The sequence below is a fragment of the Xenopus laevis genome, chromosome 8L (assembly GCF_017654675.1).
Source record: "Xenopus laevis strain J_2021 chromosome 8L, Xenopus_laevis_v10.1, whole genome shotgun sequence".
In the NCBI taxonomy this organism is placed as follows: domain Eukaryota; kingdom Metazoa; phylum Chordata; class Amphibia; order Anura; family Pipidae; genus Xenopus; species Xenopus laevis.
Window position 1 is genome coordinate 23,380,634 of NC_054385.1, and position 19,685 is coordinate 23,400,318.

At 40.0% G+C, this 19,685-nt stretch overlaps 1 protein-coding gene across 2 annotated transcripts in view; it reads left to right on the forward strand.

The window, feature by feature from the left end:
• LOC108698296 (astrotactin-2-like) overlaps positions 1–19,685 on the forward strand; it is a 1,031,088-nt gene that overhangs the window by 434,840 nt on the left and 576,563 nt on the right. For both annotated transcript variants that reach the window (XM_018229686.2, XM_041572527.1), the window contains exons 7-8: positions 5,832–5,916; positions 7,564–7,638. In XM_018229686.2, coding sequence (XP_018085175.2) covers positions 5,832–5,916; positions 7,564–7,638 — 160 coding nt within the window. The remainder of the gene's footprint in view (positions 1–5,831; positions 5,917–7,563; positions 7,639–19,685) is intronic.

Sequence of the window (19,685 nt, forward strand, 5' to 3'; positions counted from 1 at the left end):
TGGGAAGGAAGTGCTTGAGGGGATTGACGGGTTTTGGGTGCTATTATTATGTCTGGAGATGAGGAGTTCCAAGGTGGATGTAGCTCTCCAGCATGTAAAACCCCACCAATGAAGGTGTGAGAATCAGCAGAGTTTGTGTTCTTGATTTCTATGAGCAGAGGTTGTGCAACCCTAGTGGGGATAAATCCCATGCATTGCATAACTGCCTGAGAGTCCACTCAATCTGATTTCTCAAAATCCAGGAGATCCCCAAATCTGGTTAACCAAGCCTGGCAAAGACGGCGGTGAATACTGATGGATTCCAACATCCTAGTCCTAAAAGATGGATTGTAAAGTAGGGGCTCATTTAGAATGTCGTCCCCTTGAATGTCTCCTTGCCTTAACATGGAGACCATGCTTCAGGTCTTAGAGTGTTGTGGTAGTAAGCAGGCAGGGTTGAGAAGCTTCTTAGGAAACCCTCAGGTTTAATGACAAACAATTGCCAGCCATACCCCATATTGCATACCTGGTGATAAAAGCTCAATGCTAGGGTACACCGCTGTGGAGAAGGATCTGTATACAAGTATCTCTGTATTTGCAGGAGACAGAAGGTGTGCACTTGAGAATGTATGCACACAACTCCCTGCCCTCCCTCTCTCAACAGAAGGCTTGAAACACCTGCAGAGACCCAGTGCTTTCCTATCCAGAGAAAGTCTAGCAACATTCTCTGGATTTTAGCAATGAATTATTGGTTTGGGCTAAGACATATCAGCCAGTACCAGAGCTGAGAGGCCACCAGCTGATTGATCAGCAAAGCTCTCCCCCTTATAGAAAGTACTTTAGCAAAACCCTTCCACTTTCCCAGGCGGATTAGAACACGCTCTTCAAGTTTAATGAAATTCTGTGAGACAGGATGCTCCTTAGCTGATAGGTAGACCCCTAAATATTTAATGATGTTACTCTCCCACGAGATGTCATGAAAAGCAGGAGACAGAAAATCTACCTGTAGAGAAACCTCCAGAAGGCCTGAGCTCTTGGACCAGTTGATCCAGGCAGATGAGGCAGCAGCGTAGACCTCTTGACACTCTTGTACCCACTCAAGATCAACTAGGTCCTGGGCCACAAGAATTACATCATCAGCATAGGCTGAGAGAACCACCCTCATGTCAGGTTCTTTGAGCACCAGTGAGCCTTTTCCTTAAGTGAAGGAAGGGCTCAATGACCAGCATGTACAGTTGTCCCGACAAGGGGCAGCCTTGCCAAACTCCTCATCCAAAGACTAGAGGTGCAGTTAGAGACCAGTTGATTTTAACTAAACAGTCTGCCTGACATAGATTGTTTTCAGGTAGCCCTCAAACTGTGGGCCAAAGCTATAGGCCTGCAGAATGCCTATAAGATACTGGTGATCCACCCTGTCAAATGCCTTCTCTTGATCCAGAAAGAGAAAAGCAAGAGATAGACCAGTCCTTCTCGCAAAATGTAGTAAGTATCGAATCAGAAATACATTATCAAAAATTGTCCATCCAGAAACTGTATAGGACTGGTCAGGATGAATCACCTCTGCCAGCATAGATTTAAGCCTGAGTGAGATAGCTTTGGCCACAATCTTATAGTCTGTGGTGAGCAGTGAGACTGGTCTCCAGTTCTTAATAAGGCGGAGATCCCTCTTCTTAGGAAGTAGGAAGTAGTGATAACACTGCTCGACGACACAAAGGTGCCAACTCACCTTTCTTGAAGGCCTCAGTTAGGACCCTATGGAAATCAGGGCCCAGAGTATCCCAGAAGAACTGGAAGTCCGTCAAGCCCGGGAGATTTATTGTGGGGCATTAAACGGAGTGCTTGAGATAGTTCATCTAGAGTGATTGGTGTCTCCAACCTCTCTTTACTCCTCTCACTGACCACTGGAAGCCCATCCCATAGCTCCTCACATGCATCTGGAGAGATGAAGGACCGGGCTCTGTCCCGGATAGCCTCCGGATCCTCCGCAAAAAGTCATGTGATTTGGTTTTGGTTCCCCTTCTTCTTCTCCAGAGCATAGAAGAATCGCTAACCATGATCCATATCACAGAGAGCCTTTGAAATTATGTCTGTCCAAAAAACTATCCAAGCCATTCTTAAAGGCATTAACTGAATCAGCCATCACAACATCACCCGGCAGTACATTTCACAACCTCATTAGTGATGGGCGAATTTATTCGCCAGGCGCGAATTTGCGGCGAATTTGCGCGATTCGCCGCCAGCGAATAAATTCACGAAACGCCCATGAAAATTTGCGGGAAAAATTCGCCTGCGTCAAAAAAAATTTCCGAAAACGGGCGCCGGCGTCAAAAACGGGCGCCGGCATCAAAAACGAGACGCTGGCGCCATTTCGCAAATTTTTCACCGTTTCGCGAATTTTGCGCGAAATTCAAGAATTTTTCGGCGAAGCGAAACGGCGCAAATTTGCCCATCACTAAACCTCATTGTCCTGACTGTGAAGAACCCCCTATGTTGCTTCAAATGAAAGTTCTTTTCTTCTAGTCTAAAGGGGTGGCCTCTGGTATGGTGATCCACTTTATGAGTAAAAAGGTCCCCTGCCATTGTTTATAATGTCCTCTAATGTCTAATGTTAGGAAGTGCTTTAACCCTCATCAAGGTCTGATGAGACAAACATTTGTTGTGAAACTTTATTATACAGAGATAATCTACTGTTCCATAGTTCTTGGCCTTTTTTATGACCTTAATGTATTGTCTCACAGAATTGATAACTAAAGGCAAATCATGCCACTTCTCCAGAGCCATATGCAGCTTCTTTTATAATTTAACACCAAGGGTGCTCTAAAGCAACTGTTTGAGTTCCTCAGCAGGGATGATTGGGGTAGAAGGATTTGCCACTCCTCTGTCAACCTCCTCTTCAATGTTCCCCTCATCCATGAGCTCTTCCTGGCTAAGGGATTGCTAATTTCCCCTCTCCACAAGATGTTGCAGGACAAGGATCAGAACCACTTGTCATCTGGAGACCCATCAATATATAAGCCTCTATGCCAAGAGCACTTGACATTAGGCATCTAACCCCATGCTTCCTTATAAGTTTTTCTACCCCAGCAGTGACCTGGCTTGGGTTGCTGCCAGTAGCTACTGCCTGTTTTAGCAGGTGTCACATTGGCTGCAGCAGCAGAAGTAGAGGCAGTGGGACTAAATGCCAGACACTTTTCTAAACCTATGTACAATGGGCACCAAACTGTTTGGAGGACCCCTGGCAATCATATTAAGGGTGATTTTTCTTGGTACATAATGATACATAGGCGATATGATGCTGGAAAGTTGAAGCTTCGAGGCAATTTATAGATATTTCACCAAAACCAACAATTTTAGGAAAGCCTTGCAACTCAGTAGTTTGGAGCAGAAAGGCATGGGTACCCATTTTAGATTTGGTAGAATGTGTACTTTCCAAAAATAAATGGTTTTGGGGGGTAATCCTATATTTCTGTGTTTTTACCCCACAAAAAATTGCAGTCAATGTGTTGATTTTTCAGTAGCTGATGTATAGTCCTGGACAATTTGGATGTGCTGACTTCATATTGGGGTCTCTAAATGCCAGATACTTTGATAAACCTATGCACAATGGGCATCAACTGTTCAGTGGACCCCTGGCCCAAGCAGGAAGTAGTGTTCTGGCTATTATGTTAGACATCCAGTCACTCTAGCCTTTATACATTACATTTTTGCCCAACTAACTAGAGTATATTATAAACATTTTTTATTTTGTACAGCCTATTTATCCAGTTTTTATTTTTACACTGAACAATTCCTTTAATGCTTATGAAACCTTTTATCACTCCCTAGCTCCCTCTAGTGGCCAACCTAAGTATACATTAACCATTAATTTAACAATTCACATTTCACCCCCTTACATGTGTTTACTGTTTACCCAGCAATATACACCTCAGAAGTTTCCCTGTACTAATCCTTCAGTTCCACATGGACCCTGTGCTGGTATGGGTTCACTGACCCCCAAAAACACTACAGTTGCTACTCCACTTCCTTATATGACATCACACATTGTACTGGCAGCTAACTTAACTCCTATTGGCTGTGTCTGCTGTCAATCTGCCACTGCTTCCTGTGCTGGGGAAGCATTCAGCTACTGAAAATAAACTGTTACAAGTTTGTGAAAGGGAGGGGGAGTGTGGGCTATGTGCTGCAGAGACTTCAACTGTGCAGATGGGGGGATTGAGATGTTTGGTACCTGGGGTTTTCTGGATAATGGAACTTTCCATAATTTGGATCTTCATACTAGAAAATCTACTAGAAAATCATGTAAAGATTAATTAAACCCAATAGGCTGGCTTTGCCTCCAATAATTATTTATTATATCATAGTTGGGATCAAGTACAAGCTACTGTTTTATTATTACAGAGAAAAAAACTAAATGATTTTTTAAAATTGTAATTATTGGATTATAATGGATACTATTGTACTTTCCAGAAATATTATTTTGGGGGGGGGGGAGGAGGGTCAATATATTATTTTGTGTTTTTACCCCATAAAAAAAATCATTATTCAGCAGCTGACGTGACTTCTAGTACTATTTGTATGCACTTGAGGCTTTGAAATGAGTTGAATTTTTGTGCATAAAGTAAAATATTTTTCTGGTATAAATCCCTATATCATGGTATTTAGTGCTCTAAATCCTGTTCCAAAAGGGAAAACACTCAAACATTCAGGTTCTTCTGAAAAAAAAGGTATAGTTTTCCTAGGTAAAGTCCCCCCCCCCCAAAATGCCTCTAAAGAGAGATAGAGAGCACAAAATGTTCAAAAAACAGCTTGCACTGAATGTACTTAAAGGGTTAAACCTACCTGCACTTATCACACTGCTCTCCCTGTCACTTAGGGTTGCCACCTCATCCCTTCAAAACCAAACACAAATATGGAATCCACAGTCTGCATGGCTAATTAGCAATTCATTTAGATGCATGATACAAGGCTGTCTGCAGCATGCATCTAAGTGAATTGCTAATTAAGCATGCAGGCTGTGGATTCCATATGTGTTTGGTATTAAAGGGGTGAGGTGGCAACCCTACTGTGACAGTAGTAGTAGTGCTTGATGTTTAAGTCACATAAGTTTCTAAGAAAGCCAGTGCTGGTTTTGTTTGTTTTCTGTAAAACATCCAACACGTCAAATGCGTTTAGTCGCATTGCGACGTGTCAGGTCCACGCAATTCGTCTAGTCCTGCCCTTAACCTCTGCCATTACAAATGAATAATCAACCAATGACCATTCAAATTATGTGACTGGTTACAGTGCACAACAAAAGCAGCAGCACTCCGGTAGTTTGAAAAAAGTGAATCTTTACTTAAAGTGCCAAGGCAACGTTTTGGGCTTCTATAGCCCTTTATCAAGCCTCACCAGGCTTGATAAAGGGCCATAGAAGCCCTTTATCAAGCCTGGCAACCGGAGTGCTGCTGCTTTTAATGATCTGCATCTATTTGTCTTGGCAGAGGCACCTGGGGTTACAAATAGCCGTTTTCCACTCTTGAAGCACACATGAATTGAATTGGTTACAGTGCACAAGCAGCCAATGAATTACTAGGAGGAGGGCAGTATCAATGTCCAATAAGAAAAAAAAGTAAGGGCAAAGCTTGGTCATGATGACAGGAGAAGGACTGATTTAACAGGTATAAAAATTAGCTTTTACAATGGCATTTTTACTTTTTGTTATGGAAAATGTTTTTTCTAACACATTCAGAGCATTGCTAGTGGTTTCATAAGATTTGTACATTGAAGGTGAACAACCCCTTTAAGCACTTTCACTTCAATTCACTCTAAGGGGTACATACATGTGTTTTTATGTCTTTATGTTTTGTGTTCAGGTGAATGTAGTTGTCATGAAGGTTACTCTCCAGATCCCACTCATCGGCATCTCTGTGTACGTAGTGACTGGGGACAAAGTCAAGGGTAAGTTTTTCTGTTATTTAAATATCACCCCAAGTAAATTATTCCACTGCTATCCAAATTAATTGATATCCTGATAGCAGGAACAGCAACCCAGTCAAATAGAATATGCATACAATAAAATATAAAAATACACAAGAAACTATACTGTTTATAAAGTTATTAAAGTCATATCATAGTTTTAGGTCTCTGTATCTGTTTTTCTAGCACCTTCAGTCCAAATAAATGATTTCTTTGCAACAAAAGTTCTATTTTGTCTGCAAGTTTTTTCTTTGTATGCTCCTGCAGATAACCATGGTTGGCATTGAACCCTTGTTTATCTTCCTGTGTAAGAACTAAAACCATTGTTTTAAACATAGCGTATCAATTATCTGCTGTTTGCTTTTTTCTGCCCTGCTCAACTTGAATGGCTGCCCCCACTGTGACACCCCAGCTTCATAACATACAATATTGTAATATACATTTTTATCAGTCCAGAGTAACATTGTGTTATATTTAAATTCATATAAAGCCCAAACCTTTTTTTTTGGTGTTGATGCTTATTGCATTTTTACATAAACTGGACAAATTTAGAAGTACAGTTAATCAGACAAGAAAAAACACACCGGCACATGAGGAATGTTATTGCAGGGAAAACCCTTGCCAATATTTTTTACTGCAAAAAGTGCACTTTTCACAGTAAAAAGTATTGGCAAGGTGTTTCACTGCAATTACATTCCTCGTGTGCCAGTGTGTTTTTTCTTGCTGGATTTCGGAGTTTGCCGCATCCTCCAAACACTGGGCACCGGGGGTAAGCTGGCTATCTGAACTAAAGGGTGTGTGAGGGCTTACCTAGTACGTGTATACCAATTAATCAGAAACATGTTATCCAGAAAACTCAGAATTACGGAAAGGTCTCTCCCACAGACTCCATTTCATTCAAATAATTCACATTTTAAATATGATTTATTTTCTGTAATTATAAAAGAGTACAGGTATGGGATCCATTATTCAGAAAACCCATTATCCAGAAAGCTCAAAATTACAGAATGGCCATCTCCCATAAACTATATTTTAATCAAATTATTCATATTTTTAGAAATGATTTCCTTTTTCTCTTTAATATTAAAACAATGCCTTGTACTTGATCTCAACTAAGCTATAATTAGTCTTTATTGAATGTAAAACAATCCAATCGGGTTTATTTAAAGTTTAAATTATTTTTTAGTAGACTTAAGGTATGAAGATCCAAATTACGGAAAGATCACTTATTCAGAAAACCTTAGTCCCCAAGCATTCTGGATAATAAGTCCCATATCTGTACCTTGTACTTGATCCAAACTAAGATATTATTCATCCTTTTTGGAATCAAAATAAGCATATTGCATTTATTCAATGTTTACATGATTTTCTAGTAGACTAAGTCACAGAAAGATTTATTATCCGAAACCCCAAGGTCCCGAGCATTCTGGATAACAGGTCCCATAGCTGTACTACAGAGTATACAGAGAATGCATACTCTTTTTGCTAGGTACATCACTATGATATTACTGGGATGCTGCAAAATGTAGATTATTAGCAACTTGATTTAAGAATGTTTTTTTGAACAAATGCTCACAAGAGGAGCTAAATTTGCAGTATCATTAGTTCTTTATCCATTACTGCCCTTAGACCATGGCCATATAACACTCTGGAGAGAGGATACGACTTGGTGACTGGGGAACAAGCTCCAGAGAAAATCCTAAGGTAAGGAAAGTAACATTTTTGTCTTTTTATAAAGCTGTGGTTATAACAATGTCACACTGTACCTGAAAAAGAATTAAAAAGAAAATGGCTTTCTTGAACTTTACACCCAGAGTGATTGCTTTTCTCATGTTGACCATTCATTTTATTTATCTGCACAGAATGGTATTTTAGGTAATATATATATATATTAGTTGCCCATTACACACCAACATGGACTACTACCAACAAGACTACTACCCCAGTTGCTGGAGCAGTTGTTATTTTATTTTAATAGGACTATTACATATGATGACAAACTTGATTTTGAAAAAGGGAAAGAGATTAAAGGAGAAATCAACCTGTGGGCAAAAAACCCCCTTACCCCTCCCCCCAGGCTAACTACCCCCCCCCCCCCCTCGGGGAAATGCCCCATACTCCATACTTACCCCTTGGCGCAGATTCTTCCAGCAAAAGTTCCACGTGTCCATCTTCTGCGTCCTCTGTAAGCTGACTGGGAGATCAGTATTTCTGCGCATGCGCAGTTGGAGCAGTTTGCCGGTCTGCGCAACTGCTGCTCTCCCTTTCAGCTTACCAAGGACACAGAAGATGGATGCTTCGCTGGAAGAATCTGTGCCGAGGGGTAAGTATGGAGTATGGGGCATTTCCCGGGGGGGGGGGGTAGTTAGCCTGGGGGGAGGAAGGAGGGAGGTCTACCTGGAGTGGGGGGTAGGGTTTTTTTTCCTCACAGGTTGATTTCTCCTTTAAGGCAAATTATGGTTCTGTGTAAGTAAAATGAGATCTACAAACATATAATATGCTATTGCAAAAGTCAAATTAGATTGTATTAAACTGATTGATAATTCCTCTATTAGTAGCCATAAAAGACACCCTTTATATGATGCAGCTCTATTATTATCATTCTACATTTGTTACGATTTCACACATTATAATGGATTTATGTATTTAAATTATGCATTTAAATTGATTGTTGCAGAATTCACAACCAGAACTGTAAAAAGCGATAAACAAGGAAATAAAATACTCATTAAAGATGGGGGCAGGAATCAATACATGACCTATTATCTGATTTAGTCACAGGTATGTTTGACCAGGCCTGGTTAAAAGTGGCTTTTTACCTATATAATCATACATGTTGAAGCCTATTTATCATAATTCACATTTTTGTTTTTTATATTTTATTCAGATTCGAATAACCTTTGAATAAGGCCATCAATGTTATGTAAAAAATAAAAATAAAAAATATATTAAAAAAATTTGAATGCCTCAAATTGTATTTAATTTAGTTTTTTTAATAGGTGGACAAGCTCTTAAAAAAAATTGAAAAACTCAAATTAAATAGTTTACATTTTGCCTAGGCCAGCTCCCACTGACAACTTAATGACCTTGAAAATTTTACATTAGTTTTTCATATTTTTTTCGCTTACTAAAGATTGAAAATTCATGTTCAAAAAACCTTTAAATAAGGCAATCAATGTTATGTAAAAATAAAAAAAATACATGAAAAATATGAATACCTCAAATTGTATTTAATTTAGCTTTTTTAATAAGCTGAGAAGCTCATAAAAAAATTTGAAAAACTCAAATTGAATAAATAGTTTACATTTTGGAGAAGTGGAGAAGCTCATAAAATTTTTTGAAAAACTCAAATTGAATAAATAGTTTACATTTTGCCTAGACCAGCTCCCACTGACTTCTAAATGACCTCGCAAGTTTTACTTTAGTTTTTAATATTTTTTTGCTTAATAAATCATGTTCGAATAACCTTTAAATAAGTCCATCAATGTTATGTTAAAAAAAAAAAAAAAACATGAAAAATATGAATATCACAAATTGAATTTATTTCAGCTTTTTTAATAGGTGGACAAGTTCATAAAAAATTTGAAAAACTCAAATTGAATAAATAGTTTACATTTTGCCTAGGCCAGCTCCCACTGACTTCTAAATAACTTCACAAGTTTTACATATGTTTTTCACTTAATAGATATTGAAAATTCATGTTATTTAAACCATTACTTAAATATTATTATCAATGAACATTGATAAATAACTCCCTTAGTATAAGAAAAAAACTACAGACTTTTTTTTGTTCAGCAGCTCTCCGTTGGGAATGTTCAGCAGCTACTGTATGTGGTTGCTAGGATCCAGTTTAACCTAGCAACCAGGTTGCAGTATGAGAGACAGAGAAAATGGCCGAAATAGAAAGATAGCTAATAAAAAGTAACAAAAACAATACAATTGTAGCCTCACAGAAGAATAGTTCTTTGTCTGCTGGGGTCAGTGGCCCCTACTTGAAAGCTGGAAAGAGTCAGAAGAGGAAGGCAAATAATTAAAAACTATAAAAGACCAATTGAAAAGTTTCTAAGAATAGACAATTATGTAACATTACAAAAAACTAAAGATGAACCCCTTATAACCCACTTCCCTGCCAGCCGTTTTGTCCTTAATGCGAACCTCTACTGCCAAGCATTTTTTAGACATTTTGTACTCTTTCACTTTCAGGGCCTTCCTCGGGGGGAGGGAGGGGGTTTAGTTTACCCAGGAAAACAATATATTGTCTTTTTCTGACAACCGGAGCTTTTAAAATAATGCTAGAATTTTGGTGTAATGCTTCTTCTGTAAAAAAAATATAGGCTTCTAAGGGGCAGATGTAAGAAGGGTCGAATATCGAGGGTTAATTAACCCTCGATATTCGACTAGGAACTAAAATCGTTCGTCTTCGAATATCGAAGTCGAACGATTTAGCGCAAATCCTGCGATCGAACGAACGATTCGAAGGATTTTAATACAACGATCGAAGGAATATCCTTCGATCAAAAAATCACAGGCAAGCCTATGGGGACCTTCCCCATAGGCTAACATTGACTTCGGTAGCTTTTAGCTGCCGAAGTAGGGGATCGAAGTTTTTCTTAAAGAGACAGTACTTCGACTATCGAATGGTCGAATAGTCGAACGATTTTTAGTTTGAATCGTTCGATTCGAAGTCGAAGTAGTAGTCGAAGGTCGAAGTAGCCCATTCGATGGTCGAAGTAGCCCAAAAAACACTTCGAAATTCGAAGTTTTTTTAATTCGAATCCTTCACTCGAGCTTTGTAAATCTGCCCCTAAGTGTCTAATAAAATGAAAAAAATCTGGTTTCAGAAAGTACAATCACATATCAGAAACATAATTTATTTTATGTACAAAAAAACAGCCAATTTTAAAAGGTCTATGTCTCCTGAATGCGGCAATACTAAATACATATATACAGTAGTTTTATGGAGATTACTCACTTGTATAGTTCAGATTATGGAGAATCAAAAATGGGTAAATATATCTATGTACTCCAAACTACCAAGTTGCAAATCTTTCCTAAAGTTATAATTTTTTATAGAAATTGGTGAATATTTTGAAAAACGACCCCATAGCTTCCAATCTACAGCTTCATATCTCCTACACATCATTAGGTTCCAATGCAAACCACCCTATGATTGCCAGGAGTCCACTGAACAGTTTGATGCCCAATATGTATACGTTTACCTAAGCATGTGGCATATAGGGGCCCCAAAATATAGGCATCTCATTTGAGCTATCAGTTCTGTAATTCCAGATACTGCAAAATCAACACATTTACATAGTTTGAGGGGTGGGCAAAAGTAGAAAAAAGTATGTTCATCCAAGAAAACCATATATTTTTGGAAAGTACACATTCCCCCAAACCCAAATTGGGTATGGACGTCTTCTACTCCAAAGCACCAAGCAACAAACCTTTCCTAAATTTGGCAATTTTGGTGATATTTCCAAAAATCACCTCAAAACTTCCACCCTGCATAAACCACACCAAATACGAAAGCCTGGGGTCCTCTGAACAGTTTTATGCCCAATATGAATAGGTTTACATAAGTACGTGGCATAAAGGCGCCCAAAAATGATGACCCCCCCATATGGTCCAAGCCGCAAACCTTTCCTAAATTTGTCAATTTTGGTGACATTTTCAAATATTACATCAAAACTTCCTCCCTGCAGCATCGTATTTCCCACATACTTTTAGGTATCAAGACCAATCACCCCAAATATGAAATTGTGCGGTCCTCTAAACAGTTTTATGCCCAATATGTATAGGTTTACTTAAGCACGTGGCATATAGGTGCCCCAAAATTATGACCCCCCATATTGTCTGTCATTTCAGGTACTGCAAAATCAACACATTTACATCATTTTGGGTTGGCAAAGGTAGAAAAAAGTACGTTCATCCCAGAAAACCATATATTTTGGAAACTACACATTCCCCCAAATCTACATTGGGTATACGTCTTTCTACTCCAAAGCAAACGTTTCCTAAATTTGGCATATGCATGTCTTTCTACTCCAAAGCACAAAGCCGCAAACCATTCCTAAATTTTGGCAATTTTGGTGACATCTCCAGAAATCACCTCAAAATTTCCACCCTGCAGCATCGTATTGAGGGACAGATTTGCGGCGAGGCCGAAAAGGCCCGGGCCTAGGGCTGCACAAGTTATGGGGCAGCATGCTGCCCAGCCGCACTTCAACTTATGCAGAGCCAGAGCACTAGGGACTATGCGCCCTGTCACAGTGCTCTGGCTGTATATGAAACAAATGCTCATGCGCGTGATCTGAAGGGAGGGGGCGATGGAGGAAGCTGGCCTCCGGGCACGTGCACAACAAATCCAGCAATGATCATATTTCCCACATACTTTTAGGTATCAAGACAAATCACCAAAAATATTAAAGCCTGGGGTCCTCTGAAAAGTTTTATGCCTAATATGTATAGGTTTACCTAACCACGTGACATATAGGAGCCCCAAAATGAAGCCCCCCATATGGCCTGTCATTTCATGTACTGCAAAATCAACACATTTACATAGTTTTGGGGGGGGCAAAGGTAGAAAAAAGTATGTTCATCCCAGAAAATCATATATTTTTGGAAAGTACACATTCCCCCAAATCTAAATTGGGTATATGTCTTTCTACTCCAAAGCAAACGTTTCCTAAATTTGGCGATATAGGCAGCGGTTTTTACATTTCTGAAAATCTCCTAAAAATATTGCAATTGGTCACATTTATCTCACCCAATTTCTTACATACAATTGGAAAATACCCTAAATATTGACATCAATGGTCTACTGAACAGTTTGATGTCCAATATGCATAGATATACCAAAGCAGCTGACATGTGCGGACCCCAAATTAAAATAGTGTACGTATATGAATTTTTTGGCTGCCGATTTGCCTTCTGTGAACAAAGCCCCCTACTGTGTATTATTTGCCACAAGACCCTCTAAACACACAAATACTCCCCTAAACCATATATTTTTGGATGATTCTAATGAATCAAAAATGGGTAATTAGGTCTTTCTACTCCAGACTACCATACTGCAAAGCTACGCTAAAGGCAGCGGTTTTTATGTTATTTCTAAAAATCGGCTAAAAATATTGCAATTAGCTACATTTATCTCACCCAATTTCTTACATATAACTGGAAAACACCCTATATATGGACTCCAAGGGTCTATGGAACAGTTTGATGCCTAGTATACATAGTTAAACCAAAGCAGGTGGCATGTATGGACCCAAATAAAAATAGTGCATATGAATTTTATCCTCCTAACAGCACAAATACCACCAAAACCATATATTTCCACACATTCTGATGAATCCAATAAAGATAAAGACCTCTTTCTACACCAAACTACCAAACTGCAAAGCTTTTCTAAACGTAGAGGTTTTTACAACATTTCTGAAAATCGCCTAAAAATTTTGCAGTTTGCCGCATTTATCTCACACAATGTTTTACGTACAAAAAAAAACACCCTAAATATGGACGTCAGAAGTGTACTTAATATTTTGATGCCCCATGTGCATAGATTTATCAAAGTATGTGGTATGTACAGACAAAAACGTGCATTTGAATTTTGGTCAACTCTGTTGCTGTTACAGATGAAGCCACTTTGGTTTGTGTGTTTGACACAGAATAACTAAACCCAGATATCCCACTTATCATATTTAACACAGAAAATTGCGTCACAGCATCCCATCTAATTAAAGAGTTCACCATTGTGAACAATGGTGCTTTGATATTCTAATGAAAAGGTTAAATGCATTACATGAGTTAAGATGACTTTAGATAACGCAGTTTCTTCAGTTTATCCTGAGTCATGACGCCTTTAACACACAAATCCAAGTGGCTTCATCTGTATGTGCGGTAAGACCACCAAACTGTAAAAAGACCCCCATAAAAAGCACATATTCTGACAGATCAAATTAAGTAAATTATATATTGCTATACCAAAGTACCCAATAGCAAAAGTATACTAAACTTACATAAGGAACAATAATGCAGGGGTAAAATTGCTATAAAACCACAAAAATTGTGTAAATCCTGATCCGGCAGCATAATAAGTGGGCAAAATTGATTATCCAATTTTCACACTGCCAAAATAAACTGTTTTTAGATAAAAAAAAAAATAGTACAAGGAATAAGTTAAAAAAATACCTATCTGTGAGTTTTTGTGTCTACATGTTTTTGCACTTAAAAGTTGTCTGAGTGTGTAAATATATGTAACTAAGTGTGCAAAAGGGAGCAAGTGTGCAAAATAAAAATAAAATATACCAATCTATTAAAATGTGTGTGTAAGTGTATAAATGTACTGTAAGTGTATGTAAGTGTGTAATAAAACGTGCACTTACCATTTCTTGAATCAGGAGGGTCGCTCTCATTACTCGAGTTGTTGTGCAGCAGGAAGTGAGTGGGTGGCTTTGCAGGGAGGAGGAGGTAACAGAAGTAGCAGACTTGCCATTTGATCGCGTCTGCTACTTGGAGGTCGGACCTGCGACTATCGCGACATGATCCGACATGACAGCCCCCCAGCCTCGTTGCCCAGGGGGCTGTCATTCCTCCCCACTCATTGCAGAAGCGACTGCCGACGCAGAAATAACTGCTCGGCTGCTAAAGAACGTATATGGCACATTCTTGGCAGCCTGAGCATTTGCCTGCAATCATGTACGGCGTACATTCTTGGCAGGCAATGGGTTAACGAGATTCTGCACACACCAAAATTTCTGGACTGCGCACTCTTCGGTTCACATCAAGGAATCGCTTGTTCATCGAATCATTGGTAAAAAACTTGAATTTTATTAAATATTAAACATCTTTAACAAACTGTTAAACCCTGCGCCATTGGCAATGGGTTAATGCCAATATAACTGAAACTTCATTTTTATGCAGTGGTTTAAAGCCCTTGCTAAGAGAATTGTTAAAGGGATACTGTCATGGTAAAAAGATGTTTTTTTCAAAACGCATTAGTTAATAGTGCTGTTCCAGCAGAATTATGCACTGAAATCCATCTTTCAAAAGAGCAAACAGATTTTGTTATATTCAATTTTGAAATATGACATGGGGCTAGACATATTGTCAGTTTCCCCAGTCATGTTTGTGCTCTGATAAACTTTAGTCATTCTTTACTGCTGTATTGCAAGTTGGAGTAATATCACCCCCTCCCTCCCCCCCAGCAGCCTAACAACAGAACAATGGGAAGATAACGAGATAGAAGCTCCCTAACACAAGATAACAGCTGCCTGGTAGATCTAAAAACAACACTCAACAGTAAAAGCAAAGTCCCACTGAGACTGATTCAGTTATATTTATTAGGAGAGATAACCAGAAAGTATGTCCATCCTAAAGTGCAAGCACAAGTCACATGCAGCTGGGAAACTGACAATATGTCTAGCCCCATGTCAGATTTCAAAATTGAATATAAAAAAATCTGTTTGCTCTTTTGAGAAATGGATTCCAGTGCATAAGTCTGCTGGGGTAGGACTATTAACTGATGCATTTTGAAAAAAATATCTTTTTACCATACTTCTTTTGTGCATACTCTGCGTTTAAGTTAGCCAAGGAGACCTCCAAACCCAAATGCTAACCCATGATAACAGATCCACATGAATGTCTTGCCTGTCTGCCATCAGCAATATATCAGGAACATTGTCAATAATAACTGTCCCAAAATCTGCTGAATTAACTTTATTCTTAAGTATCTTAAGGTTTGATTTACTACAAATTTATATATTACCGTATACAGTATGTGTGTGTATATATATATATATATATACAGATGAAGCCACTTGGATTTGTGAGTTAAATGCGTCATGACTCAGGGGTAATTGAAGAAACTGTGTTATCTTAAGTCATCTTAACTCATTTAATGCATTTAACCTTTTCATTAGCATACCAAAGCTCCATTGTTCACAATGGTGAATGCTTTAATTAGATGGGTTGTTGTGACACAGTTTTCTGTGTTAAATGAGATAAATGGGATATCTGTGTTTAGTTATTCTGTGTCAAACAGACAAACCAAAGTGGCTGCATCTGTATATATATATATATATATATATATATATATATATATATATATATATATATATATATATATATATATATATATACATTACAAATACATTATGAAACCATCAAAATGGCAATATTATTATTAACCATTCTGTGTCGATGGTGAGGTTGGCAATTTTTCTTAGTTGTCCAGTTCTTCCACTTTGCTCACGTACAAAACATCCTCTCTCAGGATTCATGTATTAAACGGATTTATCCCTTAATATTCCCTGATAATGATCATTACTAGGGTCATTGTTAAATCTTTTCCCTTGACTGATCCAGCTGCATTAGGAGACACTTTCGGCACTACATATTTATCCAAAGCCAAATAAGCTTGTTCACTGCTTTCTCTATCTGATTGACCTGTAGCATTTATTACACTTGTCTAATATAACAGAGCATAATCAATGTCATTGGAATAAAAAACAAGGAAATAAGATGACTGATGATGATTAAAAATAACCATTTGAGTAGATGAATTAGTGTGTGTCTTTGTATATGCATTGTGTTATATACAGTAACTGTGAAGTACCAATCCCCTTCTTGTAAAGTTGGGGATTTGGGCAGACAAGGGATTAAACCTTGAATGGGTTTTTTCTGCCTCCTCCATTTTGTCTCCCTGAGCGCAGCATGTAAGTGACTTGGAAGTTGCTTGTGCTGCAACGGAATCCATGATAGATGTTATCTGCCTTTTCTCTCATGTCTGCCTTCCTGCACAGAATAGGATTCAGCTGCTACCCCTTTTTTCCCTGTGAGTGATGTGGTTCTGCTCGCAGGGTCCATTTTGGTTTTTGCGCATGCGCAATTGCGCCTCAACAAGCCGTCAGGGGCATCTTAGATGGGCGCACACGTGTTTTTTCGAGCGATAAATCGCGGTGGCCATTTTTGAATGGGGAATCTTTAGGAGGAGATTGAAAGTGCGTGTCACTTCCTCTCCCAGGGGTTTTTAAGGCCTGCAAATGGCAGCACTCATGTTGCCCTTTTCTCCATGCTGGTTCGAGCTGAGTCTCCTTCTTTTGTGTCAGGAAAGGTAGGTAACTGAGGGGGGATGTGCTGAGTTTTTTCAATATAGCCATCCTGGTATTTTATTTTTGCGTCTTACCTTGTTTTTTCTGAACCTATTTCTCTGTTCAGGTTTTTTGGTATGGATTTCTTAGCCTCAGGTGCCTCTGCCCTCCAAGCTAGGTAGGTCCTTCCTTTTTTCTGTTTCTTGCTTCAGCTCATGATCCTCCAAGCGCTTTTGCAGAGTAGTGAGGAGCACTTCAGTGGTGGAAGGAGCAGCAGCGTGACCTTCTTTGTCCATTTCGGGCCCCCCGTTATAATGTCACGGTTGGCACCCTAAATTCAGAACTGATGCTAAGCACCCTGTTCTCTGCTCTTGTTTCCACCTTTAACAGCCGCCTTTCATCTCGGGAGAAGCCCTCGGCTAATCGGATGCCGCCAGGTCTTATTAAGAGGTGCAAAGCGAGGGGTTCTGAACAAGCTAAGGGTACAACTGTAAAGGTGGCCATACACGGGCCGATAAAAGCTGCCGACAGACCAAGTCGGCAGCTTATTGGCCCGTGTATGGGGGCCCCCGACGGGCTTCCCCGATCGAGATCTGGCCGAAAGTCGGCCAGATCTCGATCGGATGGGGTTAAAAATCCCGTCGGATCGCGGCCGCATCTGTTCGTTGATGCGGTCCCGCGATCCGACCACCCGTTTGGCGAACGCTAGGATCCGATCGTTGGGCCCACGATCGGATCAGCCCGATATTGCCCACCTCAAGGTGGGCATATCGGAGGGAGATCCGCTCGTTTGGCGACATCGCCAAACGAGCGGATCTATCCGTGTATGGCCACCTTTAAGCAGAGTCTTTTGGGCAGAGGGTCACGGTACAAGGTGTAGACAGAATCGTAGTCAGATCAGGCTGGGTCGGGCAGGCAGAGTACAAAACTGGCAGGCAAGCGTCAAACTAGGAGATCTATCAGCAGGGATATAAAATAAGCGAAGTTGGATATCAGGCAGGGGTCAGGATACAGAAGTCAGAATCATCAAAAAGCCAGGCTAGGGTCACAACAGGAATCAGAATTACAGATAGCTAAACAGCTCAGAAGCACCAGGAACACAATCCTATAACGGGCAATGACTCACACACAGAATTGCCCTTAAATAGTGTTTGAGTTTCGAGCCAATGCAGGCTGGCGTCATCACGCCAGTGCAACTGTGCCTTTAAATCCCTAAGGAACCGGCGCCTGAGGGGACACAGAGGATCAGCGTGGCGGGCGTCCCTGCCGCAACACTAGACCACCAGGGAGGTGAGTTGTTACATTGAATTTGGGGTTTTTTCTTATCGCTTCCAACTTGCTAGAAGATGGATCTTCTAAAAAGCGCAAAGGCCCCTGTACGGCCCATGAATGTATGGGTTGCCTCAATCCGCCTCTAACAGGCAAGAAGTTTTGCAGATCTTGCTGGATTGCATTCTGCAGTTCTGTTTCTGGTCCTTCTACCATAGCCCCAAGGGATTTGGTAAACAGTCCTGGTCTGGGTAGAGAGGAAGACTCCTCTGGAGTCACTTGGGGATGTCCTTTTCGACTCTGAGGAGGAATCAGAAAGTCCCAAGGACACTTTGATCTTTCTTTAGTCTCCCTGCTTATTAAGGCTGTCAGACAGACTTTAGGGGTAGAGGAAGACGGAGAAGGGTCAGTTACCCTGGAGGTTCTGCCATCCTCCACAAAAAAGCATCAAGATTTTCCACTTTTCCAAGAAGGCTCAGACCTCATAAAGGCTGAATGGCAAAAGGCCGCCAAGAAGGTCTCCTTTTTCTCTCAGGGGACAAGATTTTCTAAGCTATATCCATTTAAGGATTCTGAAACCAAAGAATGGATTTCTGCCCTTCTGACGTGCTCTGATGTCTCATCCAAAATGAGCCTCTGCACGTTATCTTTCGAGGGCTTGCGCCTATTTGGATCAAAATTGGATAATGTCATATCCAAGGCCTCGGGGGAAAAAAAGTCTATTCTTGCCCCAAGAGAAGAAAAAGCAGAGAGTCCCTTACTTAAATAATCTACTTTTCGAGGGTCAGGAAGACCCGGGACTGGGCAGCAAGTGTCTAGGTCTACAGGAGAAGACTACAGACCTTTTTCCTGGAGAAAGTGACAGGCTTCATTTCCTAGAGGGGACAAGTCTAAGCCTTCCCAGACAAACAAGAAGCCATCCTGACTATCCGTCCTCCAAAGGGAAGGTAGGGGGCAGCTTGGCAGGTTTTCTAACATCATGGAGGTCTACCATCTCAGACCAGTGGGTCCTGGAGTTCGTCTCAGTACCAACAGACCATCTTTTTCTATCTCATTACCCCAGCTAAGAAGAAAAAAGAGAGGCATTGGATCATTATTTACAGTGGCTGATAAAAGAAGTGGTGTCTCCAGTTCCACCAGAGGAGCAGAGAAAAGGGGACCTACTCCATTCTCTTCTTGGTGAAGAATTACGCAGGGGGATGGAAGCCCAAACTAGACTTAAAGCTAGTCAACAAACACTTGAAAGTGCAAAAATTCAAGATGTAATCCTTTTTCTTTCTCAATTATCACAGCAGTGCTTCCACAAGACTGGCTTCTTCAATCCATCTACAGGATGCCTACCTCCACATCCCAGTGGCTCATTCTCACCAGTGTTTCCTTCACTTCGCT